We start from the raw sequence: 18,033 nt of genomic DNA on the forward strand, positions 1-18,033 counted from the left end.
GGCAAAACATCCTAGAACTGTTTGGTTATGAGAATTTTCAAGAAAGCATTTTTGTAATAATTATCCCATTTTCACTGAATACAAAGCATGCCGACCATTCAGACTTCATTATAGGGGAAATATTCTGAGTTCAGTGATGAATTAGCCAAATAGTGTGGAACCTGGTGCTCTTCTAGAGTACATCTTTTCCCACATCTTTTCCTTCCTCCTTGCCATTTCTCATTTTCCCCACCTTATTCAAACTTGTCATACTCAATTGTACACAAGTTTATACATTTAATTCCCATTTCATTTGTACACCAGTGGTGCTTATACTGCTTACTGAGGTACTCCAGTTTGTCATCTTGTCTTTCTGCTAGACACCTGTGAAGGTATTTTTTGTTTCCATAAATCACTATTACAGTGTTAGTTTAGATTACAAATATCCACATACAGTTCCTTCTTCTGCCAGAAAAGAGATCGACTGGTCCATCCCTCCACCTTCTGTGCCAATGTAACGTTCGCTCTTTGTGCAAATTTCTGCAAGTTCCACCTGAAAAAATATTAACATGTGAACCTTCAGCCAGGGTTAAGGATGGTACTTTTATTCTGTTTCCATCATATGAACTAGTGAGAAAACAAAGGAAATAAGGACAGAGTTCTTAAACCACTGTCTCTCACACATCAAGTGGTATAAGCTGGTATCAACCAGGATGTCACATGGCCCCTTTTCCCTTTTATTCTGTAGCAAAAGAGAATAAACTATTCAGTCTCCACAAGACCCACCATAGCCAGATGCTTTTAAGAGTATCCTTCTGTAGATGCTTAACTCTTGTAGCTGTCTTCCTCCCACCTTCCTTGTTTGCTTCAAACCCTTCCATCTCAATAGCCAGCATTTTGTTATTTAGTTTAATCCACCTACATATGCATCTCAGTAGCTTACAGAAAAATGCCAACTTGTTACTCTATACTATTTTAATGCACTGACTCCACAATCAGAAATACTCAGAAACCTTTTCTCCCTGTAAATATTCTAATCAGTGGTGCTTGTCATTTCTCCTTGAGATACTGTACTCTGCTTACGTTGTTTATCTGAACTAATTCATAGCTATATGTGATGTGCATTCTTTTGTGACATTTTGGGCATATCTTTGTGCATTCTGATACTTGCAGGTCAGAGGATACTATGGGAGGGTGGAATATCATTGTCATAACTGTCAAAAATAATAATTTACAGTAAAGCTTAAAGCTATCAGGCCAAGTCAAAACAAAACACAAGAGAACCCTTGGAGAATGGTAAAGGAACACAGAGTAGTCAAAAAGAAGTGGGTCAAAAGGCAAGTATCCCTGTCCACCTATTATGAACCTGACCAGTTTGTTTTTCTAAGCACAAGGTGACCGCAGGGAAGATGGGAAAAGAACTTTAGAAAAGCCGTTTTCCAGCCTGTTGGCAAAGTCAGATTCAGATTCCACACTAAGGATGGAGCATTACAGGACTGAATCGAGCTAAGCAGCAAGACAGGGACATTAGCCAGCACACAGCTGTAAAAGGCAGCAGACAGAGGCAGTAAATCACCATGCTGAGAGAGAGGTATGTGCAGGGTGCCTGCCTGCTCGCTCAAGGTCTGTAATGGCACCACAGACAAAGCTGTAAAATTGGTGCTTAGATGAATGTAATCAGGCTGAACTGTTTGCAAGTGCGGTAACAACCAATTTATTCAGCTCACAATGGCCAATAAGCCTTGGGCTGATAAGCAGAAGGTATCAAAAGAACATTACCAAAGTTACTCTAAAACTATGCAAAGTGGATCTCTTTGAATCCAACGTGGTAAATGACTTCTTACCAGAAAAAGACCATTAATGAGGGAACATTGGAAGTGCAATCACTAAAATTACTCTCCTTTTCTGTGCCGCCTTTCCTTTGTGTATTTTAAAGATGAGCTGAAGTAGAGATAATGTTTTCCTTTCTAGAGATGAATTTTTTCTTGAGAAAGTATAGAAACATCATGCATTTTGCTGCGCTTTTTTTTTTCAAAAAGCCATTTCCCAGGTTCATCAAAATTCAGTTTTCCTCCCTTGTCCCACATCCACTCCAAGAAGTCTCATTTCCAATTTGAACCTCTTTATCCCATGGATGAAAGTTTAACATCCAGTCACCACATGTCTGTGCTCCACTCTAAGTTGGAAATGATTCTGAGTGAAATGCTAATGAATGTAATGATGCTTTTTTCCCATTTAATGCTAAAATACTCAACTACAGCTCCACAGAAAAGACCAAATCTCCACACACAGCATAGGTGCTCACTCTATACATGTGAAGGCATGCCTATTTACAAACATGTTGCTGGGCTGCGGGAATGGCTGCATGTTTCAGCCAGTTCTGCTGAACCTGCCGTTCCTCCCTCTGAGAACACAGCAATACCACATCCCTAATTTTTGTTGCCACTGGCAAGAGATATCAGGATATCAGGAGTTCAATATTTCTCACTGGCCGAGAAGACCATGGCAGCTGACAGGTCATGGACACTTAAACAGGAGCTGTGGCTGTGCAAACCTGGCCTGGTTTGCACAGCCTGGGGTACTCACAATGTATACTCCACTCTTGGGCACAGCTGCCTGAGCTATTACTTCATCTGCAACTGCCAGATAAAGCTTTGCAAAGTCAGAAATTAAGCATTTCACCCTTCACTTAGTCTGGCTGCACCTCTATCTCCACATACACATCAGCTACCACTTGATTGCTTAAATTGTTTAGACTTTATGAGCCTGGGCTTATTAAATAAATATCAGAAGTCTTGCAGAGGAGGAATGTTAACAATTAGGACAGTGCCACTCCCCTGTCCCTGCACTGGTGAATTGTGCCTGGTTCAGCCGGGCCTCGCTCCGTCCTGGCTCACCAGCTGTCCAGCTGCGTACGCCGGGCTCGCAGCGCTGCTCCAGCTTGAGCAACTTCTGTTTTGAAACTGAGCGAGGATTGGCAGGACCACCAAGTAGTAACTGGCAAGGGTTGCGAAGAACCCTCTCCACAAGACAGCCCAAGGCATCCCTGAAATATTATTTGGTTTCTAATTTAAACAGGCCCTTGCTGACACAGGCTGGCCTTCTAATACGGGGATGAGAAGCATGTGAATGGAGAGGAAATCGTCTGTATAGAGAGCAGTTTCTACTTACTATTGAGACAAATGGGCAAATGTTTGACTTTTTGCTAAAATGAGTGAAAGGCCAAAGTTTCATTGGAAGCTAATGTGAAGACTAAACTGAAGAGCCTTGTGTACATATTTGATACTTGGAAAAGGATGGTCATACGACTGAAACAGTGAACCGAATGTCAGGAGGTCTGGGCTCAATTTCTAGCTCCACATTAGTTTCTTGTGATTCAGAGAAAGTCTTTTTAATTCATCATGGTTTCATTTCCTCAGTACAGTAAGGAGTATCTTCCCCCTCTTTGTAATTAGTAATTGCTACTTGGGATTCTTAGATGATAATGCTGTAAATATGTGTGACTTCATTACTAGAAACTGAAAAAAACCACATTTTACTACCCAAGTTCTTAGAGTTTAGGCTTCTCTAAGAAAATACCTCTAAGGAAAAAAATCTGTGAGAACTATGTAATAAAAGGAAATAACTTTTGCCTATCTCAGAGCAATGCCTTAATTCAACTTTAGACACTCAGAAGCTCTTTAGGGCAAGGACTGTTTGAATCATCTGTATGAATGTTATTTATATCTCTGCAGTGTACGCCTGACCTGTTAAAACACAGAACTTCTCAGATCCCAGATTTCACTGCACAATTTGGCAACATCTCAGATGTATGTCTGAGCAACACCTAGGCATGCAACACCTTCCTTCTGGATGCACTGCAGTTCTTGCAGAGAAGTAACTCAGAGCATTCTCACGGCCACATTTAGGGGGATTGTACCCCAGACTACACCACAGCATCACCTGGCAGGTAGGTAGGTCAGAGGGGGCCAGAAGCTCCTTGGAGGCTTAAGAGTGCAACTGTTATGCAGATAAAATAAACAATGTTGTCCCTGTGGAGTTCTGCAGGAGTCATAGGACAGGCTTTCTCACTGAACAAGGTGAAAGCAGGTATTTGCTCCTCGTGAAGAACCATGAGAAATACACAGAAAGAATAAACCCATCTGCACGTAGACTCCACTTGAATCCCACGTATTCTGATTCATATGACAGATCACTTTGAGCCAACCACAAAACATAACTAGTTCTACTCACCCAAGGCTCATTAGCATGCTTTTCCATCCCTAAAGCAGTATTTCAAAAACACTAGTAAATCATAATTTAAGTCTTCACAGAATTTCACATAGTTTACTTTAAAAGCATTCCTATAAGGCTGCTGTTATCTTCAATTTAGAGACAGCACAGATATTTATATGGTTTGTTCAAAGTCATGTGAATCAGTCACAAAGCTGAAAAGAGAATTCAAAAACCTCCCTATTTCCAGTATTGTGGCTTATTTCTCTAAAGAATATGATCTCTGGGAAACCACTGCAGGGTGGATTTAAAATCCTATTAACAATATGATGGTAATGAAAAGTGGAACAAAAAGATACTAAAATCCAAGTTAAAATGGGTTTGGATAGTAGCAGTATGACTCTAGAAAAGAATTATTTAATCAGATGAATTAAAAATTTCCTTACCTCAACTATTCTGAGATCCACATATGCTACTGCCCTCTGAATTTCTGTATTATTGTTCTAGGACGTTGTTCCAACAGGACTAACTAGACCAGGTTATCATTTGTGAACAGTAACTATCACGCAGACAGTAAGTCCTAAGCTGTCATCTACACTATTAAACAAGCAAAATGATACATTTAAAATAGTATTTCAAAAAGCTCAAACATCAGGAGATGTTTCCTTTGATCTCACCCCCTGTGAAAAAAACAGCCCAACAAACCAGTGCATATAATCACAGAACATCCTGAGTTGGAAGGGACCCCCAAGGATCACCAAGTCCTGCTCCTGGCCCTGCACAGGACAATCCCCAGAATCCCACCATGTGCCTGAGAGCGTGCCCATGAGTAAGGGATTGTCAGCATAAAAATTTCATTAAAAGACTTGAGTCAGAATAAATATATAAAGTATATTAAGATAAAAGCAGCCTTTGTAGGTCAAACCAATGCCACATCTAGTCTTGTACCTTGTACCTGAAAGCAAGCTCATAGTATGAACCAGAGGCCAAGTACAGCTGGTATTTCTCCAGGACTTTATTTTTTATTTCTAGGCTGAATATGAATTCTGCACCTTTAGTTACCAACAGTGGATTTCTTATATATGAATTTGTCCAGGCTCCCTTTTAACTCATTGACAATTTTAACATGTAGATCATCCAGTAACAAGGACTTCTACAACTTGTCAGGTGAAGAACTGTCTCCTTTTGTTGATTAGTAACATGCCCCTGACTGGCTTCATTCCATACCTTCTGGCTCTTACCATTTGAGGGGCAATGAACAATTGATTCCTATCCACTCCATCAATTACAGTCTTTGTTTTATGGATCTCTATCACTTCCTCCTTTAAGTGACTTCTTCCAAAGAGTCCTAACATACTTTTATGGGGGTCATTCTGTACCTTTAATCATCCATGCGGCTTCTTCCTAAATCTTTGTCAGTTTAACTACCTTGGTTGGTAAGAAAGACAAAGGCAAACTTACAGCTTTTCTTAGTCTTCCTTAGAGAAAATGTCACTGTATTATTTGCTGCTTTAATGTGACAAATGAGCCACATAAAATGTGTGTTAATTACTGTTGACATAAACATATGGTAATGCAACCTCATCCCGTTCAGCACTACTATTCCACCACTGTCACTGAAGTGACAGGAGAGATTATATGACCACGTCTGCCCCTCCTGTGCAAAGTCCCTTTGTTTAAACCTGCTTAGGCAGTGCACGGCTGAAGCAAACTGTTCCCTTGTGCTGGCTGTAGGGAGGGCTGTGAAAATGAGCACCAGTAAGCAGGGAGCTGGTGTGGAGACTGCAAAGATCTGCAGTGCCCTGAGCTGGTTTGTACACTCGGCCTGTTCAGCCTCGGAGCGCAGCAGAGGGATGAGCGTAACGTGGCAGTAGGAGTAGCTGGTAGGTGAGTTAAACCTTGGAGTCTCCCTGGTGATCTGTCAAGAAACACTAAATATTGCAGCTCTTGAATGCCAGACCCAGTATCATCCACGCAAACAGCACTTTTATAGCTGTTGGCAAGTCCACATGCCAGGTTGGCTGAGCTTCCATGGGAGATGTTTAGTATCAATGAGTTTCATGATATATTAACGGGGTTTTTTTGTTGTTTATCCAGCAAAAAATGATACAACATTATTAAATGAGAATATCCATAATTAAAACAATACAAAGCCACATTTCAAGGAGCAGAATATCAGTGCATACAACTGTCTAGCAAGCAATTAAGCATTAAGAAATTTATGTGAATTAATTACTTAAGGAAGCTGCTCTGAGGTTTTAGACAACTTTAGTTGGAGGACTTGGAAAAATCTGAAACTAACAATGTTCAAAATGTAATTTTTTAGGCTGTTCTTTTTCAGTAGCTTAATTCTAAAGTCTGTTCAGAATGTATCCTATTGCAGAAGGCAGTACTTACCAGTTCGTCTACCAGGCAACTGACCCCCACGTGCAGACCTAGGCTAGCTTTTGATCTAAGAGCTCTACTAACTACCTCTGCTTTTTGTTTGAAACAATTTAAGGTTCTCCCTGATAAGGAGCAAGTCAATCTTGGGTTACAAAGAAAGAAATTACTACCACTTAAATCTGTTTTATCTTTGAGCCACAAGATTTCCTATCCAGCATGCAGAAAGTCTAATCTAGGAAATCATATTAGTGGAGATATAATTTAGTCTGACAAAGAAGGGTTGTGATTTTTTATTATTAGTTGCCTTATGTGTAGTTGCTCTAGATGGAGAGATTTCTTGTAATAAGAACTCATCAGTAGCTCTGCATCATGTTACCTTGTTTGGGATTTTTAATGGAAAAAGCGGGTTTTCAGTAAAATGATACTTTTCATTAGAATGTATTTTTCTCTGCTTGTTTATGTTTCAATATGAAACACCTCAAATTCAGGTTTCGATTTACAACTGAGTATTTTTAGTCTTTCAAGTTGAAGAACTGATAAATTATGAACCACCAATGTAGCTCATTTGATTCTCTCTTGCCTCATCATTTATTTTATTTTCTCTCAGTTTTATATTATTGATAATGAACATGAGGGCCTTAATGTACAAAGGTATTCAGGAATCTGAGGAATAAGGAAAGTGAACAGATGATCACTTACTTATAAAAAAAGTCCTAAAAATAGAAACCTAAAGAATTATCTGAGTGAGAACAGCTAAGGAAGTTTCACCTTTAATAGTCCCCTTGCTCATAAAGAGGCCAAGGGCCAACTGCTCTGATTTTCACTCATGCAATAATGGGTCTGGACAGTGTGTAAACTGTGACAGAATTTGTCCCTATATAACTGTCACTGTCAATATGTTCCAAACCAGGGATCAATCCCCTTCAATCTCACATAGCCCTTTAGAGAAGCAAACTTGTGTAAGATTAAACCCCTTAAAAGAGTAAGACAATTAGTGAGTAGGAGACAGGCAAATATTTGTTAGTAAAACAGAATTAGTGTTGCTTAGTATTTTTTTGGAACAGCTCACCCTACATTACACAGAAACTTGATATATACAAATCCAGAATGACAGCAGCCAAAATAAAGCAATCTTCTCCATAGAATGATAGTATTAAATTACATCTGCCTCAGTGGTTTAATGGAAGTTCATTTTGGCCAAAGTTCAGTGTGCTACATTTTCTACATATTACAGTGCAATAGTAATGATAACTAATCTTCAGAATAGTAAAAAATTTCTTCCTGTTTTAAACTTTATTATTCATGAAGGGAAGCTCCATGAAGAAAATAAATTTGTGAATATAAATTCTTTTAGCATTGTCATTTCCAGTGTTCTAAAAGTCTCTCCAGCATACACATTTAAGTAACTGGAGTATTTAAATATCTATTCAGTCAAAAGTCCTGTGCATACATTTACTGTCCCTATATAAATACAGTAATGGTTCCCCAATGAACATTTTGGTCAGTTTAATCTACAAAGTCAGACTCAGTCTGATGCTTTCCTTTACAACAAATAATGTTGGTAATTTAATAGCAAATGTAGTGTTGATTTTCTGTGAAATTCTACACAGTTTCGTTCACAATACACAAAACTGAAAATGAATGAGAAGCATTTATAGATAAAGACAAGTATTTTACAGGAAGAAGAAAACATTCTCCATCACTTAAGGCAAATTTAAACTCTAGTTACATGGTGGTATTTTTTTCCAAGCTGGGCACGTTTTAGATACATGTATATAGGTACGAAAATAACTTCTGAAATATAAGACACTGTTTCATTTATTAAGGTATAAAATGATGCCCAAATTTTGAGGTTATTTTTATCACCAGGAATGTCTTTATTTTTAATATCAGGTCTTGACTAGGAATAGATTGCTGAAAGTTACCATCTGCTTCCAGTTTGCACATAAAATCCCAATTAGCTAAACTTCATATATGTTTTGCAAGGTAATTACACTGACTTTTTTCCAAAATGGGGAAATATTTGTCAGATAGTATCTGGATGTCTTCATAAGCACAGCAATCTTAGCTTGACTTTGTCTGCCCTCTAACATGCTCAAATAGAAGGTTATCAATTTGGTTGATGAGAGATTATGGCCTTTGATTACCAGTGTTCCAAAGTACTCTGTTTCCTCTTGATTACAAACATACACAGTAAATGTAACAAGTTAAAGAGCCCTGTTTTTTTCAATTCCACAGAGAGAAAGGGACTTCAGTACTTCTCAGTAATGTAGTGGGTTTCTGTGACTGGGTTTTGGTAGCAGGGGGTGCTACAGGGGTGGCTTCTGTTAGAAGCTGCTGGAAGCTTCCCCTGTTCCATGGATCCAATGCCAGCCGGCTCCAGGATGGACTTCCTGCCACTGGCCAAGGCCGAGCCAATTAGAAGCAACAGTAACACCTCTGTGATAACATGGTTAAGAAAAGAAGATTGTTGTGCAGAAGAAATTCCAGCCAGGGAAGAGCGGAGTCTCACATGGGAACAACAATGCAGACACCAAGGTCAGTGCAGAAGGAGGGGCAGGAGGTGCTCCAGGCGCCAGAGCTGAGACCCTGCAGCCCGTGGTGCAGCCCATGGTGGGGCAGCTGTGCCCCTGCAGCCCATGGAGGACCATGGGGGTGCAGAGACACACCTGCAGCCCACGGAGGAGCCCATGCTGGAGCAGGTGGATGCAAGAAAGAGGCTGTGACCCCGTGGGAGGCCCAGGATGGAGCCCGTGGAGAGGAAAGCCCCCGGTGGAGCAGGTTTTTCCGGGGTAGGGCTTGTGGCCCCTGTGGGGGACCCACGCTGGTACAGCTCATTCCTGAAGGACTGCACCCCATGGAGGAGTGATCCACAGGACAGCAGTTTGGGAAGAGCTGCTGCCCGAGGGATGGACTGTCGCTGTAGAGGTCCATCAGGGACTGTCTCCCGTGGGAGGGACCCCACCGGAGCAGGGGAAAGACTCCTTTCTCTGAGCAGCTGCAGAAACAACAACTGACCTTAACTCCCATTCCCTGTCCCCCTGCACCGCTGAGGGGGAGAAGGGAGAACATGGAAGGAAGGAGGGGTGGAGGGAAGGTGCTTTTAAGACTGTTTCATTTCTCACTCTTTGGCTCTGATCCTGTTAGTAATAAATATAAATATGGTCCCCACTTTGAGTCTTGTTTTGCCCGTGAAGGTGATCAGTCACTGACCTCTCCCAGCTCTTATCTCTACTCATGAATTCTTAGCTGGTATCTGGCCAGGGTCAACCCACTACAGTCTTTTTGGTGGCCCATATGGGGAAATCATGAGGATTTTGAGATAAGGATAGTAATTGGGAGAGGTAACGGGCAAAACAAGTACTGCACAATGTTAGAGAATGAAACGATCGTGGGGAATTTTGGCTGTAATTGTGGTAAAGGTACAGGAGGTGGATTTTGTGTAAATTGTCCACTTGAATTTGGTGTTATGGTGATGTTATTTTGATTTTTGGTGGGGGGAATTTTTTTAATATTCTGTTTTGGTAGGTTATTTTTGTTTATGTAAGGGAAGGTTATGTGATGAACGTGGAATTTAAAATTATTAAATATGTGATACACAGAGGCGAGGGGTGGAATAAACTGCTGGGATTTTGTTTTCTTTTTTCCCACCTCACTCTCTCCCCTACCCCTCTGGGAAGGGGAGTGATAGAGCGGCTGGGTGGGCACCTGGCATCCAGCCAAGGTCAACCCCCCCAACTATTAACAGTACTTTAAAACACAATATCTATGTGCCATTTTTTGTGTAAACAATTTGTGTTTCTCATATAAATAACCTAGCATGCATCTATCAAACATTTTTGATGCATCAGTATAATAAATTATAAAAATAAATAAATATATTTTTTAAAAAAATAGAATAAATTATAAAACAATCCTAGGCAGTATTATCAGCACTAGTTATTAATTTCGAAGTCCCACTATCAATATGTGTACTCAAAGGTTTTCTTGCCAGATAGGCAAAGGTAGGTATTACGCAGGTGTAAAAGCCCTACTGCAGAAACATTATTAGGAAGTGGTAAAGGGTTCAACTTAAGCCCTTTCCTTATTATATGCAGGCTTCAGAAACAAAGAAGAAAGGATTCCAGAGATACCTATTCTCCTCCTGAAATCAGTGACATTAGCAGTTACAGTAACTGTTGAAATACCATTTAAAAATGTTTTAAACCCACACTCAAATTCGTCTGAGCCATAGCTTGGGAAAACTGGAGCCAATGGACACTGTGCCATTACAGATTAGATTCAGGTCCTTTATTTATCATTTTGTCTGACTTAGATTTTTCTCAGTCTAGATAAAGTCAAATATAACTCACCTTCCTATATCCAACATTTCATGTTAAATTAAATAAACCCTATTCATTTCTGATCTATTCTTCCCAGTAAGTATGTGCACAGCCTTGGGTAACAGAGAAGATGTCAAGGTGGCTGAACAGACCTTAGTTTCACAAGATTTAACATTTGGACAGCAACACTATCATCACATCTTTCAAGTAAATCTAATTACTCAAAATACTAATTCATTTTCTGTACTCATTAATTCCTACCACATAACACAATGCTGGGACAATTTAGAGCATTATTATATTTCCTTTACAAAAAGTATCTTCTCCTGATGAAAAGTTATACAAAAGATTGATTTTGTAACAGTGAAATAAAAATCACTCTAAAATCAGAAACTACTAATAGTGAGCATTGCTGCTGCTTGAGTGATGCCAACACAGCCTTAGACTGGTATCCTGTCTGGAGAAGAAAAATGGATTCTTTTTAAGGATCACATTCTACATTTTCCATCTTGTTATTTGAATGCTATTGCACTGCTGCAACTGGTTAGCACTGCACATCTGGCTGAATTGTCTTGAACTGGTATTTTCCCTAAACTATTGTGTATGTGTGTGATGGGTTTTTTTAAAAAAAAAATTTGTATGCACACTGAAACAATGCCCTATTGCAGACTGCTACACACAATTAGGGAGAGCATATTTTTTTCTGATTTTGTTTTCAATGTCAAAAAAAGTGCTATTTTTAAAGTAAGCCACCATGAAATTCTAGCCATGCTTTTACAATGTTTTTTAATTCTGGGGTTTTTTGGCTCTTAATCTCATAGGCCCAAACTTCACACTGGAAGTGTTATCTCATAAAAGCTCTAAATTTCAAGGACTTTTACTCTACAGCTACTATTTTAAACTTGCATTTGTCAGGAAAAAGAGCGTATAACTAAAATATTCTCATAAAAATAGTTTCACAGAAGCAAAACAGATAAATGTTCCATTCAGTAAAAGGTCAATTTTTCATAACTTTGGCTACAGAAGTCCTACAATTCAGCCAAATTTGATTCCAAAGCCAAAAGTTTCCTGTACTGCTGCTACAAGCCATCGTACTAAGATTTTGCAAAGTCCATCAGACTAATGAGGGGCAAAAAGTCAATCTTTTCTCATAAAATTACCGCCATGACCAGATATTGTTACTTATAAATGCCACAATTTACAACTTTCGCAACTGTAAAGCATCTGAAAAAAAAAAAAAAGGGTGGAGGGGAAGGGTACAATGATATTTCTTCTTTAAAATAAACAAACACATTAATATCCAGAGCCTTAAAAATGCAAGGTCCTGGTTTGCTTTCTAGTAGAAAGGCTCTGGAAAGCCCCTAGTTCTGCTCAGCTAAGAATTTCCCTGCCATGGGGGAGCTCCCAGCTGATGCACAGCCAGCATTGCTGGATCCTGCACAGATACCATTTGACACCAGCACAGGATGCATTAGGAGCTGGCAAGAAGTGGCCAGAGCACGTTTTATACTTCTGAGGGCTCACATGCCTAGATTGCTCTAATTTATACTCAGCTCTGCCTTATACAAGGCAGTTCTGGGAGGCTAAGCATAAATCCAGTGCAACAGAGAATCTGGATTTAGCCAGATACAAGAGGTCTCTAATGCTAAATCATAAATTAGCCAAGAACACTGAACTTGTTTTTACTGTCCTGTAAGATTTGGGGAAACTTAAAGCCTGGACAAAAGTAATCAGTCTTCAGAGCTGTCATCCTCTCTCTTAACCACCACAACCAGGTGTCTTGGTCTATGCAAGCACACAAAACCTGAGAGATGTTCCTAACTGCACCTATGTTGGCTATTGAGAATTCTCATCTGTACATTAATTGGTGATTTTTCATCACAAGTGCAAAGTATCTGGCTGCAGACAGCAGGATTTCCTGACAAAAATGTGCAATTGTGTCTCTTGTGTTTGTCCAACTGTATTTCAGCCACAAGCTTAACTTTCAGCACATTTTTCAACCAGCAAGAAGAGACTTCGGGTTGATTGAACAGGACACACGAGGAGAAGGAAAGCCATTCAGTGGAGTCTCTGTCTTCTTTCTCTTCCTCCATAATTTTATGTGAAAATGCCAGAAGTTTTGCACCTTTCTTTACAACAAGTCTGGCATAATGCTGGCCAGTACTCTCGAGCCATGTGTAAATTAAGCTCAAGATACACACTGGATCATTTATTCTCTGTGCAGTATTTCTTGGGATAATGAAAACCTGGCTTCTGTTTTTCCAGATACAGATTTCTACTACCTAGTAAAATTTGGGCTTTCTGACCTCTGTCAGTTTTATGGATTTTGAAGATAGCCAATTTGAACACATGCACTCCAGTGATTTTGATCAGCAGTTCCCAAGCTGAGCTCATTTGGTGACCACCATCGGAGATGGGGCTGAGCTGTGGTGAGACCATCTGTGCAAAACCAGAAGCTTGTTGCCAGGACAGGTACACATCATGTCACTTCCAACCCTTTAACTGCAAAGTCTCATTCATCCAAGTGGAATTCTTGATTCCACACTTTCATCTCCCACTCTTCTACATGTCTGACCTCACAAAGCAGAGCCTCTGTCAAGGTGTCCAATCCCTCACCTACTTTTTGACCACACCTTGCACTGACACAAATCAGGGTGACAGTGATTGTAGCCATATCCTCCTGCATAAAAAAGCTGCCCTGCCTCACCAACCTGTTTCTTTCTGCCTTAGCCCTGCTTGACCCTCTCCTGAAGCCCTTTGAGGTGTGCACTGTGGGATGGTGAGGTCACTGCTGAGCAATTGCTGCAACTACAGCTACACAGAGAAGTAAATCACAACAGATCAGCAAAAACTTTCTGTGTGAATCTTGTTTACCTCATGGCTCAGAGAAGTGCTTGTTACAAGCAGAGTTAACAGCTGCCATCATCATGTACCACTTTCAGTTGGCTTTGTACCACAATTTGGGAATGTCTGCCTTAGACAATAGGCACAAATATGCATAACAGTCACACTTAGATCTGTTCTTTTCTCTTCCTGACAATGTTCTAATTTAAGATCCTAGTTTCACTTAACCAGACGTTTTTACTGGAGAGAAGTTCATTCCCATATGGCACCTTCAAGGACCATGACTCCTCCAGAAATTTGTATTACATGAGCCAAATTCTACTAACAGTTGTACTGCTAACAGGTCACATACTTGGGGTTTGTTTTTAGACTAATGTTTGTTTAAAAGTGAGGAATACATTTTGGATTGTAAATATGTTCATTCTGAAAAAACTATGAAGAGAATAAGGAGAGTCAGATGGAAGAATTTTACCTCTAGTTTGTGCTGATTATATAATTTATCAAGAAATTGTTCCACAGGCCTCCAACAGATGCTCTGCTGTTAAAGCCATGAAAAGTCATTCAGGGAGAGGGTAAAGGCCTCGGGGGTGTGGTCCACATGTTTCAGCACATATATCCTCAGTCCTGGCCTGCAGATAGCACATCTGGTTCAGGCATGGACTGATGGTTGGCCAAAATACAGGCTTACAATAATGCTCCTTTTTTCAGCTTTAATGTAAGCCTGTGTTCTTGCCAAATTCAAATGCTGCCAAAATTTGGCCAAAGATGTTTGCTCAATTGTGCAATATCTTAAGTTTATATCCAACAACTCTTTGCAAAAACAATTGTATCGTGTTTTTAATGTTTACAGGCATTAACAATATTTAATTTTAAGTAGAATTTTAGTGCTGACACTCTCGTGTTTTACAGTAAATTACCTTAGAGAGGGTTTTTCCATTAGCTCTGAGTGTCACGAGTCCTGCACAGCACACCAAAGCACTGGAGCTAGAGAGACCAGAACTTGGAGGGATGGTTCCATCTAGCAGACAATTCATTCCAGTTGGGTTATTAAGACCAAAATGTTCCTAACAATGAAAAATAAACAATCTCAGTTTCAAGTACAGACAGGCTCAGGCTTGCAATTATCTGATACTTAGAAAGAGAATCCTTCTACTGAGTTGCTGGAACCAAGGACCTGCTTCTGGTATCTCCAAAATAAAGCAAAAGCAAAGTTTTCCTTCTATTCCTTAAGAAAAAAGCCAATGGTAGGGCTCCAGCCAAAGGTATGTCTACAATTCCTGGACACAAACATATAACTGTACCCCAAGCAGAACTCAGTATGGGCTGAATGCCCAAGAATTTACCAAGCTTCGTGGGTGGGTTTTGCAGCAACTGCCTCCACTCTGAGCTGCCGTGGTGACAGTTACCAATCATTTCATACCCTACTTTTGTCCTCTTCTCGACAGCTCTTCACTTTAAGGCATCCTGAGGAGCTTAAGGTTCTACTTTATGCTTCACATCTAACAGTGGCATGTGGTATTAGGGAGCCACGTGACACTGATGGGGAACTGGTAGCCATGCAGCTGTGTTCAAAGGCAGATGCTCATCTCCTGAAGCACCCACAGGACTGACCCTGGGGAAACCAAATGGTACTTGAGGGACTCTGTGCTTTTGGAGGCACAAAGACACACCTACCAGCAGGAATGGTCTCTGTCATGCTACTTTTAGAATAAGGTTTAAAATACTTTTACGTACATGATAGGTATCACAGATAATACATTTAATCCAGAAGTCATAAATCCTCATGTACATGCTCTTTTAATTATTCTTTAGTCGCTTTGTCTTTTTATTTATAATTGCTTTAATGTAAGTTTCTCTCTGCTGTCAGTTTGAAACAAACATGCAGTACTTATTAAAAAATCATTAAATGTATATGAATAGCTGCATTCTGATGCAATTTATATGTAAATAGACTATGTTACAGTGTCAATAATCAGAAAAAATAGCAGTGTTTTCATAAAGAAATACCCACCTTCAAAACATTTCTACTGCTTTTCCTTCAGCCATAAGTACCAATGGTAGAGATCAGCAAACACAAAGAACCTCCTTTAAAGTCTTCTACTATCAGTTCAAATTATTTTGAATTTCCCCTTCTACAAATATAGGAAATTCATACCTAAAATACTATTGCTGCCCATGCCCTTTCATGAAGAACACTAGGCAGGCTTGTTCAAAAACAGAAAATGCTTGAGTAACCAGAAACTGATCCCCAGTTTCTGGATTGTCTTGAATATGAATCAGGCTTGCAGACTTATCACGCGATGTTTAAATAGAAAACGTACTTCAGTTTCAAAAATGAAAATGGACTTTGCCAAGTTCTGCAACAGTTCTGTCCCAAAAGGATAGCATGTTCAACTCAATATAAACAGATTATCCTGCTGGACCCTCTGAGTACTTGTATTTCAGTGTTTCTTAAGCCTGTGACATTTATGCTTATTTTCTGCCAGTACTAGAGTCTGCAAACCTGCTTTGCAAATTAACCTTCAAGTATGAAAGCTTGTCCTTAGGAAACAAATCGCAGTAGCAGACTGCAAAATAAATAAAGTCAATTGGTCATGCTAGCCTTAATATAAGAAAGGACATATTGTAAAGAAACCTAATCTATATCTCTCCAGTCAATGCAATTTAAACGCTTGTGGTACTGAGCAATACAATATTGAAAATACTCATGTTACTGCACACATAAGTAATTTATTGGGGTCTGTACATAGAGACAGGGGTCTGTTTAGGAACTGTGGATTTTAATAAAGTGATTTGTGGCACTGATTGTTCCAAAACCTGTACTTTGAAGCCTCCAGTGGCAGGTTTGAAGTAGGCTTTGTTGGCTCTCTGCAGTTCTTATCTGTTGGACCATCCCATGAGGTGACCTAGATGGCCTATCCTGAGGCAAACTTCATGTGCTTTAAAAAGCACATTTGCCCATAATTTGGGATGGCTGTGGCAACCTGTTCCTGACCTGACCATCACTGTTTATCCCATCTGCCCTTCCAGAAGTATCACTGGATTGACATCAAGCAGAGAAGGCAGCTTTTTTTTTTTTTTTTTTTTTTTTTAACTCTAAGAGCCACGAATCACCTGCAAACAGCAGGTGAGATTTATAGGAGCCCCTCTGGTGAGTTCAGGCTGCCTCCCAGGACAGCACTGACAACCAGCACTTGGCTTCACAAGCAGTTTGGTCTTCAAGTGAGTCTGGAGACAGGGGAGCTCCCAGCGGAGGAGATAAAGCTCAGATGGGCAGACGGGAAAATGTCTGTTCAGTGTTCCCGCCGTTCCCGTAAGTTGCCGTTTCCTGCAGAGCTGCACTTTTAACTCAGGAAATTTTGAAAATCCCATTCAAACACTGAAAACCAGGATAAGTAATGGTTCTTAATGGATTGCTTCTTCTATATGCTGTTTGCTTAGTTTTTACATTCTCTTTTGCCTCCTGCATGACTCGGCTTCACTCAGTTGCTGTGCACAAATTATAGGTTTCCAACATTAATGGAAGTTCATGGTTTTTAGAAATGTTTCAAAGGGAAGAAAGGGACGAAAATATGATCTTTGTGTCCTGACAGACAAGCCTCCAAACCTTTTTTAAATCAAATTTTAATTAGATTATTCCACTGGAAAGCATTCTTTTTTACTTCAAAATACAGAAGTGTCATCATGATGATGAGTTTGATCATGATGTTACTAAATAATTATTTGCTATTGTAATTTTTTTAAATAAAAACAAAAATAGTGCTCTGCAACTATTTTAAAGCAAACCCACTCATATCTCCTCTTTAAATTTTAACATAAAAATACTTAACTGTATATCAAGAAAAGCTATAGGATGCAGGGAAGTATTCTGAGATGAACAGCTATGCTTGTTGTATTTTACTTCAATGATAATTTCATAAGTTAAGTGGATTTGGCTTACCTGGATGCCCTTCAGTCCACACAGGAAGTAGTTATGCCACTGAGGTTTGGTTTTGTTAATCTGAATGTTATTAACACTAGTACTGAAATCCCTGCAAAAACAGAAAAACCTTGAGGCTTAAATTTGTATTGAATTTAGTTTGAAAAAATATGGCTTGTTACTGCCACCTGCTGATGGACAAAAACAGGTCAATGTTTTTCAGTGCAATGTGTTTTGGTTTGTTTTGGGTTTTTTTAACAGATATTCTTTATTAATCAATTCTATAAGGTTATTTTAGATGAAAGCATAAGAATTCTTGCTGAAGTATACGGAATTTACTAAATAAATCCAGAATTTAGGCTGCCTTTGACA

At 39.6% G+C, this 18,033-nt stretch overlaps 1 protein-coding gene across 6 annotated transcripts in view; it reads right to left on the reverse strand.

Annotated features, from left to right (window-relative positions):
- GALK2 (galactokinase 2) overlaps positions 1-18,033 on the reverse strand; it is a 47,859-nt gene that overhangs the window by 22,704 nt on the left and 7,122 nt on the right. For 4 of the 6 annotated variants that reach the window (XM_032700307.1, XM_032700309.1, XM_032700310.1 and 1 more), the window contains 3 exons: positions 17,683-17,773; positions 14,660-14,806; positions 434-532 (listed from right to left, as the gene is read on the reverse strand). In XM_032700307.1, the coding sequence (XP_032556198.1) occupies positions 434-532; positions 14,660-14,806; positions 17,683-17,773 (337 nt within the window). The remainder of the gene's footprint in view (positions 1-433; positions 533-14,659; positions 14,807-17,682; positions 17,774-18,033) is intronic. The other 2 variants (XM_032700308.1, XM_032700312.1) reach the window with 2 other exon arrangements.

This window comes from Chiroxiphia lanceolata, chromosome 12 (genome assembly GCF_009829145.1).
Source record: "Chiroxiphia lanceolata isolate bChiLan1 chromosome 12, bChiLan1.pri, whole genome shotgun sequence".
Classification (NCBI taxonomy): Eukaryota; Metazoa; Chordata; class Aves; order Passeriformes; family Pipridae; genus Chiroxiphia; species Chiroxiphia lanceolata.